The sequence below is a fragment of the Littorina saxatilis genome, linkage group LG12 (genome assembly GCF_037325665.1).
Source record: "Littorina saxatilis isolate snail1 linkage group LG12, US_GU_Lsax_2.0, whole genome shotgun sequence".
In the NCBI taxonomy this organism is placed as follows: Eukaryota; Metazoa; Mollusca; class Gastropoda; order Littorinimorpha; family Littorinidae; genus Littorina; species Littorina saxatilis.
In genome coordinates, this window is record NC_090256.1 from 35,950,681 (window position 1) to 35,975,765 (window position 25,085).

General features: G+C 41.1%; 1 protein-coding gene across 7 annotated transcripts in view; it reads right to left on the reverse strand.

The window, feature by feature from the left end:
- Positions 1-25,085, reverse strand: part of LOC138981832 (band 4.1-like protein 5) — a 53,047-nt gene that overhangs the window by 17,166 nt on the left and 10,796 nt on the right. For 4 of the 7 annotated variants that reach the window (XM_070354917.1, XM_070354914.1, XM_070354919.1 and 1 more), the window contains exons 4-14: positions 18,657-18,735; positions 16,008-16,105; positions 13,872-13,992; positions 12,513-12,600; positions 10,744-10,832; positions 9,590-9,659; positions 8,983-9,152; positions 8,405-8,602; positions 6,560-6,909; positions 5,810-5,998; positions 1,856-1,910 (exon numbers count right to left, since the gene is read on the reverse strand). In XM_070354917.1, the coding sequence (XP_070211018.1) occupies positions 1,856-1,910; positions 5,810-5,998; positions 6,560-6,909; positions 8,405-8,602; positions 8,983-9,152; positions 9,590-9,659; positions 10,744-10,832; positions 12,513-12,600; positions 13,872-13,992; positions 16,008-16,105; positions 18,657-18,735 (1,507 nt within the window). The remainder of the gene's footprint in view (positions 1-1,855; positions 1,911-5,809; positions 5,999-6,559; positions 6,910-8,404; positions 8,603-8,982; positions 9,153-9,589; positions 9,660-10,743; positions 10,833-12,512; positions 12,601-13,871; positions 13,993-16,007; positions 16,106-18,656; positions 18,736-25,085) is intronic. The other 3 variants (XM_070354918.1, XM_070354916.1, XM_070354915.1) reach the window with 1 other exon arrangement.

Below are 25,085 nucleotides of genomic sequence, written 5' to 3' on the forward strand. Positions count from 1 at the left end.
GTACATGCCATTCATTAGAGGTTACAAACACCTTTAAAGATAACTTGAACATGCGATTATTTTCCCAAGTTCACATAATGAAAAATACCAAAGACAAAATTTGCAGCACCATAGAAAAGATTCAAAAGTCTTTAGGAACGCGTGTGTGTGTGTGTGTGTGTGTGTGTGTGTGTGTGTGTGTGTGTGTGTGTGTGTGTGTGTGTGTGTGTGTGTGAGTGGTGGGGGTGTGAGGGGATTTGGGGGATGGTGGTGGTGATGGTCAGGCCATGTTTTAGCATATACACTTTTCATGAGTGTCTGGGCTCTGAAACTTTGTATTTATATTGTAAAGACTTTTTTGAGCAAAACACTCCACAATGATACCAGAATAAACAGCCATTAACCATGATTCTTGTAAACACAATGTCTGAGTGCCCGTAATAAAAATCACACCACAGCAGCTAACATGGTGCCATTAAAAGTAAAAATCACAAGACGGCAATTTACATGGTGCGATTAAAGGCACAACAGCCACCTCTCACCAGCTGTAACTTTTGCCATCGGGTGTCGTGAGCCGGATGTATGGCGCTAACTTACTAGCAACACGAAACATTAAATATGCATTCAGCTTCAGAAAACCCCACAGTGGAAAGGCCAAAAAGACCAAAGAGATGCATAACAAATGAACATAACAGGCACATGATTATGCATGTATGTGAGTTCTGGTATTAAATGTATTAGTTCAACATAGGTGGATGAATGATAATGAATCAATACAAACATGAATACCAATGAATATAGATCAAGTACAAACACAGAGTATGATTTACCACAGAAATATGTTTTCTAGAATACATCAACAACAAAGGAACATAACAAGTCCCCCAACCTTATTTTAGCTATGAAACTGCCAAACACTGTCTGTTTCAGACACCTACAACTAAATTCTCACCCAGAATTGTGTAAATGTCTTTGAAAATGGAAAAATAATAATGGTTCAAATTTTAACAATAATGGTACCCGTGCTAAGAAGACATCTTGGGTGCTTTGATCAATCTGAAAGACTTGATTTGAGTGAATCATTCCAAAAAATCTACGTCTGTGAAGACAAACCCCCTTGCCTCTCTTCTTTCTTTCCTGCCCCTTTATGTTATTCAATCATGTTAACAGTGAGTGGGGGGGGGGGGGGGCAGATGTTGATGCACACAGGAACAGAGGCAGACTTAAAAGTTAAAGTTCAGTATAAAAAAAACCAAACAATTCTTTCATGCAACATGCTTTGATAATATGGTTATCATATGCATAAATGCCTCAGTATGCAGAACAATATGACATGCTTCACCGCAATTTTTGAAACACACTACCGTTCAAGGTTTTTATCATTGTTAGATAAAAATAACAAAGTACTATAACTTTACAATTACAGATTAACATTAGCTCCAGTTACAGTGACAATCTGTTAACTTTAGTTAAAGAAAACGGAAGTTCAGAATCTGAGCTAAATTAAGAATTTTGTGTTACATTAAAACAATTTCACAAAAGACCATGTGCATAATAGAAACATTAAGACATGAAACATTACGCTTAAATTAAATGTGTACAGCCACAGTGAGTTTCCAATGCTGGCTGGATTTTAAAGAGTACATACAATGATACATGATACAAAATTTGTGTTTTCAAACAGTCAATAACGATTTTTTGATGAACGGAGCATCACACATGACATATCAGAATGCAGAAAAAAAATCAGCATAACAAGAAAATGATTTTGAATTTTTACACTCTGTGTTTGCATAATGATCCATCTTGTTTCAAATAAAAAATAAATGAAACGAGTAAAATGGACAGGAGAGAGAAAGCAGAAGGTTTAACATACCTTTTCCTTGGTAAATGCACTCGTTCTTCCACCTCCTCTTTGACGTCCACGTCAGCTTGAAAGAAAAATGAAACAACAAGGCTAAATTAGCATCACTGCTATGACAGCTGAGTGTATCTAACAGTAGCAAGCCAATCCGGCCTCAAACTACATGTACATGTACAGTGGAACTCCTCTTTAAGAACCTCCACAAATCTGACAAAATCAGATCTTAAAAAAAGGGGGACATATCTTAAAATGGAGGTGAATTTACAGACATTATAAACAGAAATGCTGTAAAAGTAAGGTCTTAAATAAGGGGAGGAGTCTTAAATTGAGGTGTCTTAAAAGGGGTCTTAAATTGAGGTGTCTTAAAAGGGGGGGGGGGTCCACTGCAGTAGCTTTTCTTGTACTCAATACACACATATATACAATTCGGTACCACATGTCTTTTGGGTGCCTTTTCACTTTGTTTGTTTGTTTGTTCGTTCATGGGCTGAAACTCCCACGGCTTTTACGTGTATGACCGTTTTTACCCCGCCATTTTGGCAGCCATACGCCGCTTTCGGAGGAAGCATGCTGGGTATTTTCGTGTTTCTATAACCCACCGAACTCTGATATGGATTACAGGATCCTTTTCGTGCGCACTTGGTCTTGTGCTTGAGTGTACACACGAGGGTGTTCAGACACCGAGGAGAGTCTGCACACAAAGTTGACTCTGAGAAATAAATCTCTCGCCGAACGTGGGGACGAACTCACGCTGACAGCAGCCAACTGGATACAAATCCAGCGCGCTACCGACTGAGCTACATCCCCGCCCCACCTTTTCACTAATTTCTAATATCTGTTGTCTCAAACTGCAGGTAACCTGATCTTTTAAAACAATGCAAGGGCGGGGATGTAGCTCAGCCGTTAGCGCGCTGGATTTGTATCCAGTTGGCCGCTGTCAGCGTGAGTTCGTCCCCACGTTCGGCGAGAGATTTATTTCTCAGAGTCAACTTTGTGTGCAGACTCTCCTCGGTGTCCGAACACCCCCGTGTGTACACTCAAGCACAAGACCAAGTGCGCACGAAAAGGATCCTGTAATCCATATCAGAGTTCGGTGGGTTATAGAAACACGAAAATACCCAGCATGCTTCCTCCGAAAACCGCGTATGGCTGCCTAAATGGCAGGGTAAAAACGGTCATACACGTAAAATTCCACTCGTGCAAAAAACACGAGTGTACGTGGGAGTTTCAGTCCATGAACGCAGAAGAAGAAGAAGAAGAAAACAATGCAACATATTCTTGACTACGTAAACTTAGGTGACTGAAAAAAACCTTCAACCATGAATAATTCACTTCCATCGATTTACATTGGAAACATACATAGGCTCAATTATTTGAAGCAATGCTATCCCACAAAATATACACAAGCCAAGTACAAGTGATATATAAATCAATGCACCTGTCCACCTGGGGTGGGAACTTGTGGGAAAGGGTGCTTCAGTCTATATACCGATGGTACTTTTGGAGTTTTGAATACAGGGCAATTTTAACATCTTGAATGCACAAAGTCACATAATTCATAATGACAAATAACTTTCTACATGGGAATCATGTCCTTATCTCGCCAAACTTTTCTTTCACTTCCTTCCTCAGACTTTGTAAGCAAATCACCAACAGGCAAAAATCAAATTAAATTACAGGGAAAAGGCATTGGTAGAATTAAACAGTAACAGCCACTACCACAGATGCAAACCCATGGTCATTATACTGGAAGCTAAGCAAATAAAATAAAATAAATGATTAATAAATTAATAAAAAGTCGAACTATAAACGTCTATATGTAAACTGGATATTATGCCAAGCTTATAACATAACCAGCTGACCAAAGCAAACCGAATATGAACAATACAACATAGGATATGCATGAACAACAAAAAAAGAAGAAGAAAAGAAGAGAATATATATATTTATATAAACAAGCCTGTGAGAGTACAAAAATCAGATGGTAAAAGATCAAATGAGTACCGTAAACAAAACAAAAAATACATACAAATAAGCACATATGTAACAGTGTGATGTAAATGAAAGACAGAGACATTCTAAAAGCTCCAAACTGCTGCCAAGATGCCAACTAAAAATGAGACTACCAAAGCAGAACAGCTGAATAAATAATTCAGTTTTGTCATAAAGAATTCAGAAACTTGGCATTAAATGAACCACGACTTAACCTGCCTCCTTACTCTGGGTGCTTAAAAAATCTGCCTTTTTTAACTTTTCCATTTACGTTACTGTACTTTTTGGCTCACGTAAGTGTAGCCTATGCGATGCTAACTTTTGTCTGTCTGTGCGTGCGTGCGTGCGTGCGTGCGTGCGTGTGTGATAGAAACTTTAACATTTCGTCATTTGAAGACGTCACACGCACGTATGTGCGTGCGTGTGTATGTCTGTGGTAGAAACTTTAACATTTCGTCATTTGAAGACGTCACATTATGGCGTAAGAGGGTTAGACGTCACGCGAAGGAATTACTGAAAGTCTCGGTCATTGTTACTTTGAGCGGGCCGAGACTAGTTGGCAGTCGTGTCGCAGGTATTGTTGACACTCTCTCTCTTTCTCTCTCTCTCTCTCTCTTTCAACTTCAGGCCCTTCAAGCGTTATTATTCTGATTTGTTTCGTTTTGGTTTCATTTTTCATTGCTCATTTTTCTTTTTGATTTATCTCCCTTCCCCCTTCTTTTGCGCTTGGAGGACATCATCTTCTCTGATAAGTCGTTTTGATATTTGTATTGTTGTTTTCATTTTTTTTTTAACCTGTTGAAGACCATTAGGTCGAAACGTTGTTCATTGTCATTTGTTTGTATATTTCGTTGCGAGTCCAGAATATTAGGTATTACTCTTAGTCGTGTCCCTGTAAGTAGGCTACATGCAGACAGACATATCTAGATCTAGTGTCTCGCTTTCTTGCACAGTGTCACCAATGCTTACTGTGTGTGTGTGTGTGTGTGTGTATGTGTATGTGTGACGGAGTGATTGAGTTTGTGTTACTGTTTGTCTATTTCTTACGTGAGCCTTGAAGGCTTCGCCTCTTGTTTTTTTTAAGTCAGGCAGGTTTGTTTTTTTCCTGCTATAACTTTTCTGACACTTGCATGTATATATAACAAAGAAAGAAAGGTATCAACAAGAACAGGAGTCTTGGTTCTTCTGTCAGTGTCAGTCTCATGCTATTTCTAAAAGCATGACACGACTAATTTGCTGTTAAATTCCGAACCGCAGTCAACCACTTGCTGGAAGTGAATAAAAACTCTTCACAGTTTGTGAACTACAGCTTCTCTACCATCGTATATTTGTCCGCCTGATAGTCACACTAGAGTGACACCATGGGAGCAGTTGTTAAGAAAATTCAGAGAATTAAGATTTGATATTCCATGAGGAATCAGTGTGAAACTTCACAAAAAGAACACAAGGGCAGCAATTCACAAAGACAGTCACAGATGTTAGATTGTTACAAGGGGAGCAACAGCTAAGACAAACAGGAGAAGTGAGGTAAACACAAGGGAAGCAATCACTGAAAATTCAGAGAACGAGATCAGAGGCCAGTTGCATGCCCTTGCTTAGAAGTTTGAATCTGTCTTAGCGCCATAATAACACATCTCTGTTTGTGCCTTCATAACGCTAAGCAAAATACAAGCCGCTAAGCAAACCTTGCAACTTAGCCAAAGTAGGGTGGTTACATTAGAATTGAAGGAAGAAGTACAGAAAAGGACAAAGCAAGCCTTGCAAACTGGCACAAAGTGAGGAATATCTCATGAATCAGCCCCGTGGAAGTGACGTCGCTGAAAGACAAGTGAAAGTTATATTCATTCAGCGTGACGACAAACCTCCCACGGGGTGAAGTAGTGAGATTGCCATTAGAAGGTTATATTGAGTTGAGAAAAGGAAAGAAGTGGAAAACAAGGCACATCTATATATGGGAAGGGTGGGCGTCTCAACCTTTTTTCAAGTCTTCTTCCATTCTGGCTTTGAGGATATTACATTTCATTTGCTCGGGCGGAATGCTGGCAGCGCCCCCTGTGAACTTGACCTGGTTGTTCTTGAAGGTGTTAACATCCTTGTGTTTGACCAGCACTGGCTTGGACTCGTCCAGGTTTTTTATCTTGGCTATGGCACTCTCCGATGACTCTGTTCACGACACAGCAAGCGGTAAAACACAGGGCAAATCAGTTCTACTACATGATTGTTTAAAAGTCACAAACATAAAGTTTTAACCAATTTACTCCCATGGCATGGAAAGTAACTCCCATAAATTTCAAACTTGAAAAAATCATAACAAAGTTACTGCTATAAGTTCTCCGAAATTATAAATGCTCAAATATTGTATGAAGCCAGTAAAAAAAAAAGAAAACAGATCTGCGTCATAATGATCATTGTGTGTAGTCGTTCTGCTACTGAGCCGGTTATGTCCCTTTGTTACTGGATCTTGAAAGTAACCGTCTGGCCTCAGTTGGCTTATCAGGATAAGCAGAGGTACAGTCAGACCTGCCCTAGCAACAACCTCTAGATTAAGACCACCAGCCCATAACGACCATTTTAAGTTGTTTTCCTTTATAATTAACCTTCCAGAAGCGGCAAGCTGTCTATAACGACCAATTCTAGTCAGTCCCCAGGGTGGCTGTTACAGGCATGTTTGCCTGCATCACTGTAGATACAACCCAAGCCTTACGCTGGACACTTTGTTCTTACCTCTAAGGTTGTTATCAACATTAGTGGCAGCAGAAGTCGACGCCCCCGCGACGTCTCCGTTGACCTTCTTCTCCTTTCTCTCCAGTGTTCCCCCGCCTTTAATCAGCGAGTCCAGACGGTCGATGGCCGACTGGGGGGGTCTGGGAGGGGGGCTCTCCGTTCTTCGTCTGTGCTCCGCGTTAGGCGTGGGACTGGCAGGGACGGTGGGGGTGGGGGAATTGGAGGTACTGCTAGAGGAACGGACCGACTCTCGAGGGGAGCTGGGGTTGGATGTCCTGGAGTCTACGGCATCGAATGTGGTCTCCACTGTGGCTTTGGTTGTGGACGGTCTGTCTCGCTCTCTGTCCCCCCTGTTACAGACAGAATTGGGATGTTGTACAAACTGAGTTAAGTTACCATGACTGAGCATCAAACACTATGTTTCAGAAAGACTGTTTTTTCTCTCAATAGTTTGTGCAAGAATGTAAGGCCCATAGAACTATGTTAACATTTGTTCCATATAAATACCCTTATCATTATCTATTATTATTAATGGTGATGTTGTATAAACTGAGTTGATTTATCATGATACAGTGTCAAACACCCTGTTACATACAGATTTGTGATGTAGAAACTGAGTTAAACTGTCTCCACGCTTTAGTTGTGGAGGGTTTGTCGCTGTCCCCATTATAGGCAAGGGACTGGTGTTTACACAATTGCATTCACTAATAAAGCAAATAATGGGAGTATCTTTTACACCAATGGCAACTACAAAATCTCGAAGAAGTCTTCAAACGTTTCGCCATCCATCAGACAGATTACCTTTCTCCGTTCTCAAATATATTTTGGGGAGTTGGGGGGATAACGAATGAAAACTGCATTGTGCCTATAAATGAAAATTTAACTCTTTGATCTGAAACTGAATTGTGTTGTTTTTTCTGGACTTCAGTTTAGTGTCTTGCAAAATCTTGCTAACAGAATACTAAAACTTGTGGCAAACACGTGACATTGGCTGGATCACAAGTTAACAAGAAGAGCAAACGCTCGATCGAGTCACTTTCGCAGTTCTGAATATTATATGAGGCATCAGATGGACAGGAAGAAATTGCTATTCACAACACAATGAGTCACGTTCACATAAAATTTGAGCCCGGTCACTTTTATAGTTTCCGAGAAAAGCCCAACGTTAAGTTGTGTGTTGCCGAACAGAAAAGGCTAGTTATCTCCCTTGTTTTTCTGATAACGTTCGTAAAAGGCTACAGATGTAAATACTTTGATGTAAAGAATAATCCTACAAAGTTTCAATCACATCCGATGAACTTTGTCAAAGATATAAAATGTCTAATTTTTCCTTTGACGCTGACCTGTGACCTTGAAAAAGGTCAAAGGTCAACGAAACCATCGTTAAAGTGTAGAGGTCATTGGAGGTCACGACTAAACAAAATATGAGCCCGATCGCTTTGATAGTTTCCGAGAAAAGTCCAACGTTAAGGTGGTGTCTACGGACGGCCAACACTGACCGATTACATAGAGTCACTTTTTCTCAAGTGACTCAAAAATGTGAAACATCATGTAGCAACTTAACATCAGATTTCCCTTGATTGAGTCATGTGACGTCATAGGTAGATTAAAATCGATATTTAGCCGGCTAGCCGAGACTACAAAAGAGTGCATTGTTTGTAAGCGTCCAATCGTTAAAAATAAAAGGAATGCGCACTAAAATTGATCTATACATAAATGTTACTTGTATTTTTGACCACATTTTTTTTATTTTACACATATCTTGACAGGAGAACAGCGACTGTCTCGATCTTTGTCAAATGTCATATATTGGACAAAAATACAAAAAACGTATGGCAAACCCACCTCCTCTCCTCCCTGTCGGCATTCCTGTGCCTGTCCCCTCGGTCCGGTCGCCGTGAATCCCGGTCGCGCTTCATGCGCTCCTCTCTCTCCTTGCGTTCAAATGTCGGTCGACGCGAGTACCGCTGGCTGGGCTTGCGTTCAAACTTCACGCTGCGTCGGGCTCTGTTAGTTGCCGCTGTCTGGTACTCTGTTCGTCCGCTGTTTGTTTTATGGAGAAAGAAAAAATTTAAGATTCAGTTTCACTGCATGTATGGTGATTAGTGCGGTGGGTAGCTGTTCACTGAAACTGCTGCTGCAACATGCAAAATGGGTAATTAAGTGCTGCTTTTTCAAAAACACAAAAACATGTGATCTCTCTCTCTCTTTCTTTCTCTCTCTCTCTTTCTTTCTCTCTCTCTCTCTCATATGAATACCGGTACTTACAAGCACACATGAGCATGCCCAAGCACACAGGCACGCACATATGTACAAAATCTAAAGTACTTCACACGCTACCTCTACCTCAACAAAATGTATTAGACACAGAAACCTGCAACAAACATTTAAGCGCCTGTTATACGGTACCACGAAAACCCCACCTGTAACGGAAGCGAGAGCCCATTCTGAAGAAGTTTTGCCGAGCGTTCGTGCCTTGCACTGGACCCTTGAGCCGGAAAAAGGCGTGATGCTCCACCGCACACTTCCACAGATGCTTGCACGCCTTCTCGCTTTGCAGGCGGAAGACAAAAATGTGGTCTTGACTTTGACCCTGCAAAAACATATACATCACTTTGAAACACAGGTGGGTTTTTTGTTTAACTGTAAGCTTTCCTTGATAAACTTTGCAGACGGAAGACAAAAATGTGGTCTTGACTCTGACCCTGAAATTAACATACACCAGTATTGCTGTAGAGACACAGCCTTTCCTAATGCAGAAACAAATTTGCCAGTCTAAATTTGTTGCTTTGCCACAGAGCCACCTTAGTGTGTGCTTAAAGGCTTACAACACATGTTCATAGAAGCGTAAGGCTTACACTGTTTGCTAAAACTAAAGCTGGTTAGAAATTAATCAACAACTCAAACAGGAGTTTAAACCAAAACTTGGAAACTGTGATCTCCTCTACACTATAGCACCAAAAGGCCAGCCTACCTATCCATCCAATCAAAAAACACTTGTAAGAACAAAGAACAACCACAAAATCGTACACTTTCGTCATCTTCAACTGCCACCAGCGTCAGTTTCTTTCCTTTGAAATCCAGCCTTGTCATCTTTGGCCTGAAAAATACCAACAAGATCACGAACAAACAAATCTGACTGTTCATGCTTAACTCAAAGTTAAGCATCAGCTACATTACTTGCAGGCAATATCTAGACAGACAAAGACACAGAGACACACACAAAGCTAGGAGAACTTGAATTGTATAGCCTTACACACATTCTGGTTGATACATATCGATGTTGTCCAGCAATGTTGTCCTTTAGACTAAGTAAATCATATTCTCTTAAATACGATTCACAATACATGATTTAACAATCTTTTATCTTTATTTCCACACCAGGAACAAACATAAACACTATTTCATAATAAAAGTAATCAGTTTTGTCCTTCTGAAAAGCTGTTTAAACCAATTTACGCCAAAATTCCACCATGTTTCCATACTGAAACAGAAATTAATCACAGATAAAGCTGTGTTTCCATATAACGACGCGGCGGCGACACAACGGTGACAAACATGCGATGGCACTAGCGAATTTCGCCGTGAATGTTTCCAATAAAAGCAGCGCGGCAGGCGGATTTTTGTTCTTTCTGGCTTGACTTCTTCTGATAAATCGGTCAAAAACTCACACAACCATGCCGTACTTAAAAGGAACAATATTTGAAGCTACTTATGTTGGTTAGAAAATTGAAAAGACGAGAAATGTAAGAAAGAAACTTCTTTTATTTCAACAAAATGCTAAAAAAGTGGAACGAACCCAGTGCCTTTGACAACCTTTAAAGAAATTTTTGCTGAACAATGTGCAGATCAGGGAATACATGTATCTGATGAAAAATCAGTCAAAATAGACTATAAACTTGCTTGTGGGGGAGTCCCTGAATATTTGGAAAGGTTTAGACCACGCCCACTTTGGACGCGAATACCGCTCGGCAGCAATATTTTTTGCTCCCTGTAGCAAACAAAATCAGGAAAAACGCGTTCTTTGTTACTACTGTTGTGATCGGTTTTGCCGCTGCCGCCACCTCGCCGCAACCATCGTGCAACCATCACGTCGCTGTATGGATACATAGCTTAATGGCTCTAAAAACATCATTGTGAAACTGCAAGCTGACTACAGAGGCTGCAGTGAAAAATAGACCTACCAGAAGAAGAGTCCGATCTTCTGAGCTCCTTCGAACACCAGGATGCCTGTTGGCGTCAGTCCCAGCTTGTACTCACACGTGTCTCTCCCCTGAAAACACAGCAGTCCGTGAGACAGTGATACACAACACGTCAACACATAATAGCCGCTATCACTCCTGCAGTGAAAGTTTTACTTAACAAGTAGAGAGTTCTTTCTTTCTTTTTTTGGTGTTTAACGTCGTTTTCAACCACGAAGGTTATATCGCGACGGGGAAAGGGGGGAGATGGGATAGAGCCACTTGTCAATTGTTTCTTGTTCACAAAAGCACTAATCAAAAATTTGCTCCAGGGGCTTGCAACGTGGTACAATATATAACCTTACTGGGAGAATGCAAGTTTCCAGTACAAAGGACTTAACATTTCTTACATACTGCTTGACTAAAATCTTTACAAAAATTGACTATATTCTATACAAGAAACACTTAACAAGGGTAAAAAGAGAAACAGAATCCGTTAGTCGCCTCTTACGACATGCTGGGGAGCATCGGGTAAATTCTTCCCCCTAACCCGCGGGGGGTAAGTAGAGAGTGTGATGGAATCCTCTTGAACATGCGAGTATAACTTGGATGTAATAAATATAGTTGGCCTAGACAGAGACATATGCAGAACGGCTGATTGAAATAAAAGGCATATATATACACAAAGTGGTGAAATCTTTAGCCTAAAATACATAACAGTTCAAAGAAGTGTTTAGGGGGATTGTTGTGTTTAAGCGCATAGTGCTTTTAGTTATGCGCTGTAGAAATCTCCTTAATAAATAAATTAAATTGTTGAAGCATTTAGGAAAACAACTAATTTCAGAGAAAAAATAACAAGTTGCACAGAACAGGCACACTAGCCAGAAAATAGAGAAGCTACAGAGAAAACAGACATGCTACCAAGGAAAGACAAGTTGTAATGACAACAGATAAGCTACAGACAAGACAGACAAGCAACAGCGAAACCTGACAAGTCACAGAGAAGCTGCAGAACTAAAGAGAGAAATAAGACAGACAGAACTGAAGGGAAACAAGAGACAGACAGGACTGAAGACAGACAAGACTGAAGACAGACAGGACTGAAGACAGACAGGACTGAAGACAGACAGGACTGAAGACAGACAGGACTGAAGACAGACAGGACTGAAGACAGACAGGACTGAAGACAGACAGGACTGAAGACAGACAGGACTGAAGACAGACAGGACTGAAGACAGACAGGACTGAAGACAGACAGGACTGAAGACAGACAGGACTGAAGACAGACAAGACTGAAGACAGACAGGACTGAAGACAGACAGGACTGAAGACAGACAGGACTAAAGACAGACAGGACTGAAGACAGACAGGACTGAAGACAGACAGGACTGAAGACAGACAGGACTGAAGACAAACAGGACTCAAGACAGACAGGACTGAAGACAGACAGGACTAAAGAGAAACAGGACTGAAGACAGACAGGACTGAAGACAGACAGGACTAAAGACAGACAGGACTGAAGACAGACAGGACTGAAGACAGACAGGACTGAAGACAGACATGACTCAAGACAGACAGGACTGAAGACAGACATGACTCAAGACAGACAGGACTAAAGAGAGACAGGACTAAAGACAGACAGGACTGAAGACAGACAGGACTGAAGACAGACAGGACTGAAGACAGACAGGACTGAAAACAGACAGGACTGAAGACAGACAGGACTGAAGACAGACAGGACTGAAGAGAGACAAGAGACAGACAGGACTGACCATAACACAATGCATGTCCACCCCGTACATCTCCAGCCACTTGGCTTTGTTCAGGAACTGCAACTCTGCTTGCGCAGGGTTCAGGCCCCTGAAACCACAGAAAAGCCTGGAATAAGCACGATTCAGAACATCAAATAAAATAAATGACGTAAACATTATTCATGCTGATGAACTTCACATGCATATGCTGTAAAATACACCAAAAGCGCAGTACTGTATACAGGACTCTCTCTCGCTTTCCTCACCTGCAGAAATAATTGATCACATGACATGAATATCAAGTGAGCCCAAGACTGGTCGAGGGCATTGTCCTAAATGCCAACACTTAAAGGGAGGGGGGTGGCTGAGCAAGGGGGTCTCTGTTCAGGGGAACACCTCCTTTAAGGACAACCCCCCTCCCCTCCATTGTAACATCTCCCCCTTTTTGACACATAATTTTTATAGATTAGTGCTCCTCCATTTACCGTATTTGACGGACTACAAGCCGCGACTTTTTTTCAAAAAAAATCGCATTGCGGCTTATAAAAAGATGCGGCAAAAACGTTACCTAAACTTGAATAGCATTCACCTAATGGAAGTCGCCGCGGATTTTCATTTTGCTCGATTAGCGATTACCGGTACTTTATTAGCTCTCTACCCAAGACCCGGCACTTTTCTCTTTCTTTCGCGAATCTTCGTTTGTCAACAAGTCGTCGTGACAAGATAGCGTACAGAGAAACACCGGATGTATCAGGATCTCGCGCGCGAGATTTCGTTTTTTTGTGTCTCGCGATAGTTGGAGGAGCGAGAGCCGCCATGTTGTGTTTTTTGTCTGCTCGAAATGTGCGCAAAAGTCGTAAATCATCCCAAAAAAGCTTATTCTGGGCGGGACTACATGTTTTGGTGACAAATTGTGTGTGTGATATTTTTCATCAAACTTTTTCACTTTTCTTCTTTGTTTCACTTGTTTATTCTCGGAGCCGATTTCGCCAAATACAGTACTTTCGTTTGCCTGGTTGTTTTGATTGGTTGACACGATCTGATTATATTTTTTTCGACGGCGGCTAATATAGTGACGCGGCCTATACGTGGCTCGTCCCAATTTTTTTGTTAAAAGTCGGGGGTGCAGCTTATAAAACGGTGCGTCTTGTAATCCGTCAAATACGGTAAAGACTCCCTCCCTTTAAGGACAACCCCCCTCCCCTCCATTGTAACATCTCCCCCTTTTTGACACATTATTTTTTCAGATTAGTGTTCCTCCATGGGTGCTTGCGTGTCTGTGAGAGAGAGAGCGTTTGTGTGTGTGTGTGAGTCTGACTGCATGTGACTGAGGCGTAGAGGAGTGCAGGTTTATGTGCACTGTTAAAACTGATTACTCACGTGACCGTCTGGTACTTTTCATAGATATCAAGTTCCAGCCGCTCTGTCTGTTGTGGAATGAACCTGAACTCTGATATATAGCCAGGGGTGTGCACGGCTGGGTCAAAGTCTCCGAGCTCCGCTGTAAAATAAAGAAAGAGAAATAAAAAGAAATCTAAGCACGTCGAACAAACTACAGACAGACAGTGCCATGCAAGTTTTACAGAGCAAAAAGTTTATTAACATGGAACATTCTGTGAAATACAATGTGATTAGGGCACAAGTCAAAATGCAACTGACAGTGTCTACATGCGCTGTAAATATCTTTTGTAAACCACCTGACAATTATCCCTTTTTTTGTAAGGAAAATAAAATCTTGATTCTTCGGTTTTGCTCACATCTCGCTCTTTCAGAGAGCAAAGTTTGCACAGAAGAATATAGTCTTGAGTCGAGCGTTTGAAAATGCCTGAGTCTGAAGGCGGGTGTAACTTACACCTCTTGGTATCAGTCTAGAGATGAGGACGAAAGTTTGCATTTTCCTGCATAGAACTAAGGCGCGTCTGCCGCGACGGTGCCTGAGCTAAACATTGGCGGGCACTGCTCGCACTGTAAACATTCCCCGTCCCTTCACCTCTCTCGCCCTACCCTTGGTCTCATGCCTGAATACATCTACAACAAACACAGACCAACAAGAACCAAACAAAATCTGCATGCCTATAGGTAGACTTTCAGTTTCATTCTGTCCAACAGAACTGCTTCAAGAGTGACCAACCGTAATGGAAGTGTGTGTGTCTTCCTTCAGCGTGTTCAGGTTGTGTACTTTTAAACTCTTACAAGACTCTAAATCTAAACAACGAAGTGACTGTGGTAAGATGAACAAAGTTAAAAAACAAAGGAATACTGTATTGGTTCTTGTATTGGTGAGTACAGTATTCCTTTGTTTTTATATTTAGTCAAGTTTTGACTAAATATTTTAACATCGAGGGGGAATCGAAACGAGGGTCGTGGTGTATGTGCGTATGTGTGTGTGTGCGTGCGTGTGTGTGTGTGTGTGTGTAGAGCGATTCAGACTAAACTACAGGACCGATCTTTATGAAATTTGACATGAGAGTTCCTGGGTATGAAATCTCGGAACGTTTTTTTCATTTTTTTGATAAATGTCTTTGATGACGTCATATCCGGCTTTTCGTGAAAGTTGAGGCGGCACTGTCACGCCCTCATTTTTCAACCAAATTGGTTGAAATTTTGGTCAAGTAATCTTCGACGAAGCCCGGGGTTCGGTATTGCATTTCAGCTTGGTGGCTTAAAAATTAATTAATGACTTTGGTCATTAAAAATCTGAAAATTGTAAAAAAAAATAAAAAATTATAAAACGATCCAAATTTACGTTTATCTTATTCTCCATCATTTGCTGATTCCAAAAACATATAAATATGTTATATTCGGATTAAAAACAAGCTCTGAAAATTAAATATATAAAAATTATTATCAAATTTTTTTTTTCGAAATCAATTTAAAAACACTTTCATCTTATTCCTTGTCGGTTCCTGATTCCAAAAATATATAGATATGATATGTTTGGATTAAAAACACGCTCAGAAAGTTAAAACGAAGAGAGGTACAGAAAAGCGTGCTATGCAGCATAGCGTAACCACTACCCCGCTCTTCTTGTCAATTTCACTGCCTATGCCGTGAGCGGTGGACCACGAGTATACGGTCTTGCTGCGTTGCATTGCGTTCAGTTTCATTCTGTGAGTTCGACAGCTACTTGACTAAATATTGTATTTTCGCCTTACGCGACTTGTTTAACTTTCTTACAAGACTGTTTTGTTCTTGAACACTGTATGATCACTATTGCAAGTGAAGTCTATTTTGTTGAACGCATGCACACACGTACAAACACACACAAACAAGGTACACACAAAGAAAGTACACACAGACACACACACACGGTGACACACACACATTGACACACACACACACGGTGACACACACACATTGACACACACACACACGGTGACACACACACATTGACACACACAAACTCACACAAACGCTCTCTCTCACACACACACACAAACGCGCTCTCTCTCTCACAGACACGCAAACACCCACGCACGCACACACACACACACACACACACACACTGTGTCTTACACTGCAAGGCCAGAGCGGCCAACTCCACCAGGGTGTCATGTTCACATGTCAGACGTCCAGCGTAGATATCATGCTTCAGCTGCAGGAAGAACATGTACCTGCACCACACACAGACATACTCACATTAGCGATTACAGATATCTACATTCAGTTACACATATCAATCAATCAATCAATATGAGGCTTATATCGCGTGTATTCCGTGGGTACAGTTCTAAGCGCAGGGATTTTTTAATTTTTTTTAGTTTTAATGCAATTTATATCGCGCACATATTCAAGGCGCAGGGATTTATTTATTTTATTTATTTATTTTATTATGGGGAGCTTATATAGCGCGAACCACAACTGTACTCTCCGCGCTTTACATATTAATTTCTGCCGTTTGAAATGGAATTTTTTACAGACAGACAGACAAACAGACATTTTTTTACACACAATATATAACGCATTCACATCGACCAGCAAACTTCAAGCCTATTAGGCGAACATTCACCTTTCACGGCCTATTATTCCAAGTCAAACGGGTATTTGGTGGACATTTTTATCTACCGTATGCCTATACAATTTTGCCAGGAAAGACCCTTTTGTCAATTGTGGGATCTTTAACGTGCACACCCCAATGTAGTGTACACGAAGGGACCTCGGTTTTTCGTCTCATCTGAAAGACTAGCACTGTGTGAGATGGATGCCGTGTGAGATGGATTTTTACACCCCCGGTATAGGGGTGTGTATAGGTTTCACTGGATGTGTTTGTTTGTTTGTTTGTTTGTGTGTTTGTTTGTGTGTTTGTTTGTGTTCGCAAGTAGATCTCAAGAATGAACGGACCGATCGTCACCAAACTTGGTGAACAGGTGCTATACATTCCTGAGACGGTCCTTACAAAAATTGGGACCAGTCAAACACACGGTTAGGGAGTTATTGGTGGATTTTGTTTTTTTTGGGGGATCAACTACGGCATAACTCTTCCTTATCTTCTCCATGTTTTCAGCGTTTACCTCCCTTCCTTCGTATGGTGCACTATAGTATGAGGGGGGCATCTTCGGATATTCCCGGCGTTCTGTTACTATTTTTAGAAGGTCACCGCAGTGTCCAGAACGTAAATTGGACCCGTAAATTATCCTCACTGTAAAAGTGCAAAGGTCGAATCAATTTATAGCCACGCGAAAAATACACTCTCATCTATCTCTATATATTTATACAATAGATATAGATATATATATACGGCTTCTCTGTGTGTGTGTGTTTGAGTGTGTTTGTAGAAAACACCTGTGTATTGCACAGTTCTGTTTGTGATGTGGTACCTAGGGCGTCGTCGACAAGTATGGGACTCGACATGATATGATCAGGAATGGCATTATGGCCCCTGAATCATGTTCGTGCTGTTCCCATTCCACGAGCCTGGAAGGGACCTAAGCTTGACGGGTCCATGGTTCGAAGCCGTCGCACAGTGCGCCACTCAAGCCGGGTATTCGGCTCTACTTGCTACCCGGCGAAGCGGCAGATACACCCCGGACAAATGCCTTCTCAGTTGGTGGCAGTGAGAATGGTAAGGACGGGGGTGTTTTTCCCACCTCGGAGGAATTTCTTGTTTTTTACATATATACAAACTTACAGTACAAGTTCAGTTATTGCAATATCCTGTCCCATTACTTTATGATCCCATTGCTGGGAAACTCCATGCAGACGCTTCCTCCCAGTGGAAAGGCAGCAACTTGAGTCGCACTACCCAGGTGTTTGCATGTAATCAGCCACCTGCACTTATGGCAAAATGGACCCGGTCTTTTATGTGCAACTGTGGTGACATGGGATGGGGACATGGATACCATCTCTATGTTTCACTGTCTGCACATTAAGTTGACATGTCTTGGATTCGAGCCTGTGACCTAAGAATCACAAGTGAAGTGCTGTACAAACTTAGCTACTGGGCACCCAAAATGGCCTCCTCCCATCTTTAGATGTCTGGTCAGGACACATGTGACCTACCTGCAGCCAATCATGCTCCTAATATTAATACATTTACAGTTTAAATGTTCTGACACATCCTCACACAATGAACCATGCTGATACATGTATGCACTACTTCCACTGCTCCTCTTGCTCTTTGCCGAGAGAGAGCAACAGATTCAAAATAAACATCAAACAGAAAATAAATGGCACAAGGACATAACATATGGGAAAACATTTCTCTTCATTCTTCATTCCTTTGACCATGCTTTTCTTTCAATGGAGTCGATCACCATGATACTCTGACAGAGTGGCAGGTGGTTCATGGGAGCCGTCAATATACAGTGTGTTGCGTGAAAGTAGCATTGCTGTCATCATACATGTATCACCAACACCCCACACAGCATCATTTTTTTCAGTGCAACAGACAAACACTGATGAATAGTTCAGTGTTCAAGTTTTGCTGCAGTTGTGCTGCTCACAAAACATGCACACACTTACAGAAAAAATATCAAGCAATTCCTTTTTGAAAATGTTCAGTCTACGTTACGTTTCTTCAAAATTAGAGATAAACTGATGAGTGCTATCAAAACAGTGACCTGATAAGCTCGATGATCAATCTCTATATGACCTGCTAACTAGCTATGATGGATGAATAAACATGGATGGCTGACTGATCATTTTGAATGCAACATTAATACAAACCTTGTCAATTCTTCATGTAGATTGTTTGGTTCTGACGAGTAGAACTTCACTTTGAATCGGAATGTGTAAGGAGGACCAACTGAAAAAAGAGAAAACAGGAAAAATACAGATACAACATATTGATAATATTAAACATGTGTGGGCTACAAAAACATACAACAGCTTAAATACCACACTGCACAAATGTTAACCTGCCCACAGTGAGAGATAAGCCGATCAATTTCAACAACAATGACATGGCAAAAATCACAGGACATTTAACATAAAAGTGAAAATAATCAGTATATTTTGAACAGCTGCCAGGGGTTTCATTTCATCCTATGTTAGTACACTGGACATAGCCAAACAGACAAACACACCCTACTCAAACACCACATAAGCATGGAATCTCAAGAACAGAAGAGCGGAAAAAAACTCAGGTAAACCTTGGCCGACATAAGAAAGAAAGAAGACATCCCACAAAACCAGCAAACGCACAGAATGAAATGTTGTCACAGTTTATTAACATTTCAGTGCACCATATATGGCTTATTGGCGTAATCATAGCGATCCAATTCCAATTGCGGCTGTTCTGTCTAATTCGCGGGTCGCTTTAAAATGTCTTTTGATCAAAATAGACGGTAATAAAACTGTTATTTCTAATAATATGCTGACCACATGTATTAGCAAATGTTATTACCAATACAGTGCCCCATATAGCTTTTTGACCAATCAGGACGGATTCTAGGTGACCCTCTAAATGTTATAACGTTCAGGCAGGGACTCTTTTTGTTTATCAAGCTAAAAATTAACAAGACAAAGTAAAAATTTAAATCAACAATATCAGCGTGATTTATTCTAAAGAATGACACTTCAAATGCTGTCAGATAATACTCTCTTTATCTAAAAAATACTGAAAAGCGAGTTTTGTCGGTGGGTGCTTTACGGAACAGCAAGGCACAGCCCATCCTCCGAGTGTGCAATGCCGACCCGCTCACTTGAAATTTAAATTATCTAAGTTCGGAAAAATCAAGTGAAATTGCGTCACTCGCTTTACGTCAAATGTATCTTTACGTCATTTCCCATCCATCTGGAGTGGGTTCTAAATCTGTCGCTCTCTGTTCAACAAGAAAAAGCGAAGCAACCGAACGCATGTTCAACATGGTTATTCCGTGTTGCGTCTGCTTTTTGTTGTCTTTTGTGTTCTTGTTTTTCCTGATGAAGCTTCCATAAGCGAAAATTCGTACCGTCTTTCCGTGTTGCGTCTGCTTTTTGTTGTCTTTTGTGTTCTTGTTTTTCCTGATGAAGCTTCCATAAGCGAAAATTTGTACCGTCTTTTCCGTGTTGCGTCTGCTTTTTGTTGTCTTTTGTGTTCTTGTTTTTCCTGATGAAGCTTCCATAAGCGAAAATTCGTACCGTCTTGTCTCGTTCTTGTATTGGTGAGTACAGTATTCCTTTGTTTTTTAACTTTATGGTTTATCTTGTGAGATTGTTGTGTGTCAAACGCATTTGACCTGTGAATATTCATCACGTCAGGTGTGTTACTCTGATTGGCTGACCCAGATCACAAGAATTCCTTGACTGACAGGCATAATCAGGTAGGAGCGCTCAAGTTCCCATTGAGGCTGTTCTGTCTACTTCGCGGGGTCCCCTCGAAATTTGTTTTGGTCGAATTAAACAGTAATAAAACCGTTATTTCTAATATGCTGACTGTTAGCAAATGATAACAGACATGTCTCACAAACGATATAAGCATTCGCCTAAAAGTCTCATGCTTGATATCTTTTTTCTCGACATGCCTGTTATCATTTGCTAACAGTCAGCATATTAGAAATAACTCATATTCATAATAACAGACATGTCCCAAAAATGATATCAGCATTCGCCTGCCGGCTCTCATGCAGTGATATCCATTTTCTTGACATGTCTGTTATCATTTGCTAACAGTCAGCATATTAGAAATAACTTATAATCAAGGTGACTCATCAGAGGCATGATCCATAAATAAAATGGCTCTTAATTATCTCCATATAAAATGATCAAATTGCGGTCTCATAATATAGTTTTGTACTTAATTAAAAACCCTAGTCATTTACTCATCAAAGAGACCAATTTTGAGTAGTTTCTGACAGATGTACCAGGCCTGCAAGTGCAAATGAGCTTTAGTTAATACATGGGTGCAACCTGGAAAATTCCAAAAACCGGCAAAAGTTGGGGTCCAAGCTTTTTTAGTATTTAAAATGCAAAAAAAAAAAAAACCCCTCTCCTTGAACAAAAACATCGGCAGCCGATGAAACCAAAAACCGGCTGCCGCGTGTAGCCGGCAGAGTTGCACCCATGTTAATATAACAGAAAACACACAATGCAATTAGCAGGCATTCTGACAACAAAGCAACATGGCATGTGCACCCACAGCCGGGTTCCTCGGTGGATTGTGTTTGTTGTTGAATATATATTCAAAGCTCTCTGGTGACTCAGCCCCCCCCCCCCCCCCAATCGAAAAAAACCCAGAGATAGAAGTGGAATACATATATGCACAGCTCTTTACGGCCCCATCTAACCCAACAAAAACTGTTCACTGACTGCTGTGTGAGTGGAGGTAGCCATTGTAACGTTCTAACTACATGTAACAGGAACACTGTGAAGCACAAAGCAGACTGATTAGGCAATCTGCGGACAAAAACAACCTGGCATTTGCACATCTATAGCAAGATCTGTGTTTGTTAGTTGCATCTGTTTGAATATTCACAGCTCCCTCTCTCTCTCTCTCCCTCCTTCCCCAACCACCAACAAAACCAAAACGACTAAAGAAAACACCTGAGAAAAAAAACTCGGGCAAAGCATAGAAGCTGAATATATAAAATATAGAAGCTGAATATATTCCTTGCTCACCCCCCCCCCCCCCCCCCCCCAACTTCTCAGTGGCAGCAGTATCACTTTCAGGGGAGGTCAGCGTCTCAGATTGCGGGCCATTGTGGGGAGTTATCAGTATCAGGGGAAGGAATTTTCCACAGCCCCTACAACAGTTGCCTGTTGTTTGTAGAAGGGATGAAGTGAGCCACACAAACCTGTACACAAACTCCCTCCCTAAGCCAGGGGTTTTACTTCTGTGTATAGTCTCATTTCAATGCTGCTGCTAGTCCTAAGCTAATGGTTCGAGTGGCTAGTTCTCTTACCACCAAATCAGTTTCCACTAGCCCTGTTGTTAATGTTCAACGCATGTACCGCTTTTAAAGAACACTTGTTATTTAAGTACTGATAAAAAAAAAGTGTTTGGAAAATGTGAAACAATAAGAGAAAAGTTGAAATGTTTGTGCAATGCATAGCACTGAACAGAGGTCAAACTAAATGTTTTGTCCGCTGTTTCATTTTCAACATTGGGTAACATAACCATGTCTCTCTTTTTATATTTAGTCAAGTTTTGACTAAATATTTTAACATCGAGGGGGAATCGAAACGAGGGTCGTGGTGTATGTGCGTGTGTCTGTGTGTCTGTGTGTCTGTGTGTGTGTGTAGAGCGATTCAGACTAAACTACTGGACCGATCTTTATGAAATTTGACATGAGAGTTCCTGGGTATGAAATCCCCGAACGTTTTTTTCATTTTTTTGATAAATGTCTTTGATGACGTCATATCCGGCTTTTCGTGAAAGTTGAGGCGGCACTGTCACGCCCTCATTTTTCAACCAAATTGGTTGAAATTTTGGTCAAGTAATCTTCGACGAAGCCCGGACTTCGGTATTGCATTTCAGCTTGGTGGCTTAAACATTAATTAATGACTTTGGTCATTAAAAATCTGAAAATTGTAAAAAAAAATAAAAATTTATAAAACGATCCAAATTTACGTTTATCTTATTCTCCATCATTTGCTGATTCCAAAAACATATAAATATGTTATATTCGGATTAAAAACAAGCTCTGAAAATTAAATATATAAAAATTATTATCAAAATTAAATTGTCCAAATCAATTTAAAAACACTTTCATCTTATTCCTTGTCGGTTCCTGATTCCAAAAACATATAGATATGATATGTTTGGATTAAAAACACGCTCAGAAAGTTAAAACAAAGAGAGGTACAGAAAAGCGTGCTATCCTTCTTAGCGCAACTACTACCCCGCTCTTCTTGTCAATTTCACTGCCTTTGCCATGAGCGGTGGACTGACGATGCTACGAGTATACGGTCTTGCTGAAAACTGGCATTGCGTTCAGTTTCATTCTGTGAGTTCGACAGCTACTTGACTAAATATTGTATTTTCGCCTTACGCGACTTGTTTTTTTTTAACACAGAACAAAAGAAAACGCCTAGTCTTAATATATATATACAGATAAAAAAAATTTGTTAGAGCTCTCACTATTATGCAAAGATATATATTTTCCAAAAAAGTTACAACCAGCCTGATATATATATATATATATACTGAAGAAGATTTACAATGATTACAGAAAAGTGAATTAAATCTATGTCATGATCTGCTGTGCCTTACACTATAATAACCAGATCAAATGCGTAAGTGTTCTCCCAGGGCATTTATATCCAAGCTTCTCCCCTACCCAATAAAGTTTGATTCACCATGAAATATGACCACAGTTAGTCGCAGTCAGCGAAATCAACGTGGTGTGAGAATTGCTGAATCGTGACATGAATCCATCGTGTGAACTAGTCTGCCGTAAAGCTGTATTCTATCCGCCCTTCTATTCATTATAAAGGTTGAGAAAAAAGGGAAGGGGAGAGAAAATATACCCTACACACAGTGAAAGCTTTAACTTTTGTCAAATAAGACGGCAACAATGAAAGGACTCCCAATGGTGGGGGGCCAATTTATTCTCCTTGTTAGGGTGGGATACTGGTGCAAGGTCCCCACCCTGAACATAGCCTGGAAACCACTGACTGCACTGAAGGTGTACTTAAAGCAACAGCATCCGCCTTCACCTTGAAAACTCTACAGGACTCTTGTTGCAGTTGATTCACTTCAATACTACAGTGGAACCTGCCCTTGCGACCACCTCCTGAAAGCGACCACCTGCCCTGTGACAACGACCCCACACCCAAGGATCCCAGACGAGTTTTTCTTCCACATTATTCACCTTTCCATAGCGACCAACTGTCCATAACAACCACTCTTGGTCAGTCCTTGGAGTGGTCATTACAGACAGGACAGGTTCCACTCTACTATCTTTCAGTTGGGAATGGTTTAACCACGTCCTTGAAATTTCAATGAAAAACAAACATGAAATTTCAATGAAAAACAAACATGAACTTGCATACATGGTGAACATTTAACTGTTATATATATTGGTCTGTTTTGTTTTTTAATGTGTGGGAAATGGTTCAGCTTCATCCTTGAATTTGCAACAAAAGGAGAACATACACAACATCCTTGCATCATTGTTTGTAACAAGCTACCCAATGGTAAGAGCATCAAGCAAGCTGAAGCAGAAAGCAACAAGGTGAAGATTTAGGTCAGTGTGTGATTGTGTATCACAACAGGAGGGGGGCTGTGCAGTGTACACACTGCCATCACTCTCAGGTAAAAGGAGAAGTTTGTTGTCGCAACACTGGATAGGTTGTCAACTCAACAAAATGGGCAACAAAATGGGCAACCGGTGAAAGGTTCACGTATGAAGTGATGATATGAATTACTCTGGCTTAGAATGAAAGTGCCTGAAAACCCTAATAAAGTTTAACTTTGCAAGGTCAGTCTGAGGGTCTTCAAAATGTACTTGTATTCAAAAACATGAAATTCACAAATCAAGCTGCAAAATGTGAATCTGAACTATCCAGAAAACTCTCATTCCAATTCCTCCTCTATCACCCCTCCCTCTCAGTCCCAAGCACCATCTTCCCCCAACCCCTCTCTGTTCCATTTCTCTTCTTTGTCTCATCCTTACTCCAGCAGGTGAAGGAAGACCTGCGCCCCCTCCCCCAATCTTTTTCTCATTTCTCTTCTTTGTCTCATCCTTACTCAAGTAGGTGGAGGCCTGAGTCCCCCTCCCCCCCCCCCCCCCTGTCCAAAGCCGTCAGTTTGTGGTGCAGGTCAGAAGAATGTGGTGTATTTTGTAGCAGGGGGTCTGGTCAGTGGACTCACCCTCCCATTCTCGTTCCAAACAAGGACTGAAAAGTGCAAAGTGCAACCGTCCACACTCCAAAGCCCATCACTAAATACTTCCACGGTCATACTGTCACTGCTACCTCTTTGCTGGGCTTGTAGAAATAAGGTGCAAAACCCAGGTGCTTGTAGTTGTACAGTCGAACCCCCCTTTTAAGACCTCAGAAAAATCTTAGAAAATCAGGTCTTAAAGAGGAGGGCCGTCTTAAAATGGGGGTCAATTTACGAAGGTTATCAACAGAAAATCTGAAAACGCAAGGTCCCACATAGGAGGAAGTCTTAAATTGGGGGGGGGGGGGGGGGGTTCCACTGTATAGACACACCCCCCCCCCCCCCCCACT